Below are 4,816 nucleotides of genomic sequence, written 5' to 3'. Positions count from 1 at the left end.
CGCTTGGAATCATTGCGCAATGATCGCGAAAATGGCATTTCTCATCCACGTTAACATGGGTTTGCGGAAAGTGGCATTGCTTTATACATGTTGGTCAAATGACGGATGCGTAATTCCGCTTGGAATCATTGCGCAATGATCGCGAAAATGGCATTTCTCATCCACGTTAACATGGGTTTGCGGAAAGTGGCATTGCTTTATACATGTTGGTCAAATGACGGATGCGTAATTCCGCTTGGAATCATTGCGCAATGATCGCGAAAATGGCATTTCTCATCCACGTTAACATGGGTTTGCGGAAAGTGGCATTGCTTTATACATGTTGTTAAAAATTAAATGGAAAATCTTAGATTAGTGAAGAATACAGTATTCTTATTTTAAATATTATATCTAATAAAAAACGAATAATACTAATAAATTATAACATATGGCCATCAATTGATGATTATGTAATAACAAGCATATATTCTTAAAGATACAGTAAACAACACAACTGATTGAAAATAAGAGTCCAGGATATATTTATCATTCATTTAATTGCGGAAACTATTAACTCATGGGACTACCAAAGGATTAATATTTTTCTATTGATTTGTTATTAATGTAAATATTTTAAACATGGCATGATTAGTATTAATGATATGCAATCCTCATTTAATATATTACAGATATGGATGTGGCTGCTGGATCCTCAAGCCAGGGCTTGTCACAGTATGGTATGTCTCATTTTAATTGACATTTGTCTTAGAAACATGGAATGAACATTACATACTAAATACACATTGTTCTATATTTATATGTAATGTCTATTTAATAGATGAAAATTATATAATTATTCGGATATACTTAAATAACATATTTGATTTTAATTGCATGCTCAATACCATTCATTACATCAACATATGGAGTAGATAATTCATTAACAAACAACAACATTGTGGAATCTATTTAATTTTAGATTAAAGGGATACTGAACTACAATTATTAATATTGTCTTTCACATACAGTATGCAATATTAATAAACATAAAATATAATACTATCATCATATGTGACATATTCTATTGCTAAATGTAGTTTAAAATAAAGAAAGTACGTTTATGTGCATCTAAATATTTGTTGACCAACCTGGGTTTATATTGATGATTGGTGGATACCTTCAACAAACAATATTTATTGAATCCAATATTCCTTATCTGCCTTTAAGATTAATATCGAACAACATTCGAATTATAATAGGAGTCAATGTTAAATCATTTTTTACAGTTTGAACATAGAAATCAATTATTTAAATTAATCATGTCAGTGTCCCTTTAAGACAAAATAGATTCATTCATCATTACATTATTTTTATTAAAAACTATTGATATATAAATCTAATTATCTGTTGGAGTTACTTTATATATATCTGCATACTCTAACAGCACCATGATTACATATTAGTAATAATAAAGTTTGTTATGTATTGTGATAAATATGTGTTGTGTCCTAAACAAGATTACTGTACATTGAAAAAATGGCTCGATGTGACACATGTTTGTTTAGATTTGTCAACAGATGCTCCTCAATATGTGGTTTGTGTGTATTCTTGTAACTTCTTAAGGACATATGACGGAATTATTCCGTCATAAAACAATTGAGCTAAGTGAAAGCTGTGTCCTTAAAGGGTTAAGAACATTGATCATTGGGTATATTTAGATATGCAATAGCAGCATCTGAGATGAATTTGATGTCTAATGTAGTCTGACATTAAACATATGTTGAATACAGATATGTTTACAGAATCCCCTTGATTCAATCAAGCATTTTCTGGTGTAATGACTGCTCTATTATTCACATTTTAAAGTTGATTAATGTTAAAATTCTAGACAGATGTGATTTAGTGATATCCAAAATGTGTTTAATAATATATATCTATATCATTCATAGAGAGAGTTGGTGTGGGGAGCCCACAGGAATCCAGCAGTGACATAGAGCCGCCTTTGCGGGCTCCTGGTAAGTCCATTGACTCATTTATATGTAATTGAAGGTGTATTGCTAATCAATATTATGATCATGATTCCGATGAAGCATAACATTATAAAAAATCATAGAATTTATCTTCTGATTATATATTTATTTTTTATATTGAGCGATTAATAATTTCTACTTTATTATTCTACACATTTGTTATTCATAAGATGTCTAACATATGTTTTTTTCATTTTTTAATTTTTTTAACAACAGTCATCAAGTGATACACACATGAGAAATCTTAAATGTTCTATGTACTATGCTTTTATGAATTTAACATTAAGACAAACAATACATTAAGATTCTGATTTATTGACAATAACAAATCTATTGTCATTTGTATGCTCCATCAAAATGATGTAAATCATAACTTTGTGTGTGTATATCTTTAATGCAACATTGATGTGCGTATTTGAGCAACAGTAACATATGTTATAATATCTGATCTTAAGGTGTACACAACATGTTATGTTTTACAGAGATTGATGTCACATGTGGGATGGAGGAGGAAGAGGCTGCCTTGGAGTCTGATGGTATGTGAAATATATCTATCATGTTTCCAACATGTTTCTTTTTTTGAAATCATTTTATTGAAGACATTCAAAGTCTACAGCTTTTTCCCTTTAAAAAGGAATATTATTTGTCTGTTCAAATACACTACTGCCCCCTTTCTATATCAGGCAGCATGAAAATCTGCTTGTATATATTTTTTTAAGAATATATAATTCATGCCATCATTATGTCACATGCATATTCCATGCCAAAACACAATAATAAGTTTCACATTGTACAGACAGTCATTGAGATTCATCTGAGTGCCTATATAGATACCATATCCTCATTTCAGAATAGTTTACAGATTCAAACACACTTCGAGGTATATTGAAAACATAATCAATTTTAAATGCGTTGATTTGATGTCAGGATGTATGAGATGTTAATATATTTATTTTACATTTTCAGATGGATCCACCACTTCTGGTCATCTGGATTCCGCCCCTGCCCAGTCACAGACCCCTCCCCGTGCACACACCCCTGACCATGGCCACACCTCTGCACACACCCAGAGCCCTTCCCATCACCAAACCCATGACCATGCCCCGACCACTGCCAGCCCTTCCCATATTTCATATCCTGTCCCTCCCAAAAAACGCCCATACACCCCCCTTCGCCGCTCTCCCCGTATTCTGGCCCGTACAGCTGCCCAGACCCAAACTCCCCACTCCCCAGCTGTACGGCCTACCCTGGAGCAGCAGCTCACCACTCCCCAAGCCATTCCCATCCCTCCCCGAGCCAATCCCATCCCTTCCCCCTGTTTAAACCTTCATTGTCCTGGGTGTCAGATTGTCCTTCCCAGGCACAGCTGTAAGTATCATTCTAAATACACTTTATAAGATACTTAAAGGTACAGTGAAGTTAAATTGGTTAAATTGTGATTCAAATCCAGCATGCAATGTTAAGCCAATGTATCATAGAATACTCTTATGAATTATTCGTCATTCTCTTGATATATTTATTGAAAACAACTTATTCCTATAATTAGTTTAAACAATAAAATAAATGTGGCCATCATTTCTTTATTGTTGGATGAATGTATCCATCAACCAGCATGCACAAACAAGGTTCATCAACAAATATTGGCTTCCATAAAAACCAACATTCTTGCATTCAAAATATAGCTTGACAATTAAAACATATAATGAATATGTGTAATTTCTAAAGATTTGTCATGTCATGCTCTATCTGAATCAGTCCATTAAATATTTAGGTTCAGTGTCCCTTTAATTGGATATCACTACATATACCAAACACCACTACTTGGATCCAAAATTTTATGTCCAAATGTGGATACATTATCTCTTGTCTAACCCAGTGGGAATGTAATTTCTTCTGGTTGCTATGTTTACACAGCTTGTCCTCAATGCCAAAATGTTTAAGGATAGGTGTGCCTACCACAGTCTAAATTGAATTTTTAAATTGCTGATGTAAGTACAATGTAAATCCTTTAACAAGATTTGATACACTCAAGCTGTATAAGTGGATCATCTAAAACCAATTAAAGGGTTCAACATGTTTGAGTAACATGAGCCTTTAATGATTTCTGTCTGTCTGAATAACCTAATTCATGTGTAAAGAATATATGAAAAATAATTGATGTAAATAATTATTTGTCTTTATGATGACAATGTATGTATTAAAATCTTTTATTCTGTTGTGTAATTATCCTTAATATTAATTTTTATTTTATTTTAGGCTGTGACTCAGCATGGCTCATGCTAGAAGGGATAGCAAGAGTAGAGCAGGCCGTGTTGAGGAACGCAGCTGTCCTGAGAGGGATGAACGACACCATGCAGGCCCAGCTCCGGGTTCAGGACTTGACTCTGCGTGAAATTATGCAATTACGTTCAAGGCCTGAATCTGGAGCTGGACATGCACAGGACAATGAAGAGGATGACCAGTAAGTGAAGGATCTGGATATGCTCCATGGTGGCAGATAATAATCCTCCGTCCACATGTTGAATTTGTATTTATATTGTTGCCCTTTGGCCTTTTTATCAGTTTTTTGTTGTGCCTGTTGCACTCTTTTACCTTGTCATGTGTCTCCAATGAGGCTATGCTGGCCCTTGGCAACTCTCTTCATGGACTGTGATGCACTGTGTTACCTTGTCATGTGTCTCCAATGAGGCTATGCTGGCCCTTGGCAACTCTCTTCATGGACTGTGATGCACTGTGTTACCTTGTCATGTGTCTCCAATGAGGCTATGCTGGCCCTTGGCAACTCTCTTCATGGACTGTGATGCACT

The 4,816-nt window shown here is 34.3% G+C and overlaps 1 protein-coding gene across 1 annotated transcript; it reads left to right on the top strand.

Moving 5' to 3' along the window:
* The first annotated feature begins 1,946 nt into the window (after window positions 1–1,946).
* On the top strand, window positions 1,947–3,628 carry LOC128639472 (uncharacterized). The gene is made up of 3 exons (XM_053691616.1): window positions 1,947–1,994; window positions 2,492–2,545; window positions 2,976–3,628. Exons 2-3 carry the CDS (start codon window positions 2,512–2,514, stop codon window positions 3,404–3,406), a joined length of 465 nt encoding a protein of 154 aa, XP_053547591.1. The 5' UTR covers window positions 1,947–1,994; window positions 2,492–2,511; the 3' UTR covers window positions 3,407–3,628.
* The last annotated feature ends 1,188 nt before the right edge of the window (window positions 3,629–4,816 follow it).

This window comes from Bombina bombina, chromosome 9, assembly GCF_027579735.1.
Source record: "Bombina bombina isolate aBomBom1 chromosome 9, aBomBom1.pri, whole genome shotgun sequence".
NCBI lineage: Eukaryota > Metazoa > Chordata > Amphibia > Anura > Bombinatoridae > Bombina > Bombina bombina.
The sequence above is the reverse complement of the archived record's forward strand: the minus strand, read 5'-3'. Positions and strand labels throughout refer to the sequence as shown.

Bases quoted from the DNA above. Each gene is read 5' to 3' on its own strand.
- LOC128639472 (XM_053691616.1), top strand. From the start codon at position 2,512: ATGGAGGAGGAAGAGGCTGCCTTGGAGTCTGATG. The intron at 2,546-2,975 runs GTATGTGAAATA...TTACATTTTCAG, and splicing joins GGCTGCCTTGGAGTCTGATG to ATGGATCCACCACTTCTGGT.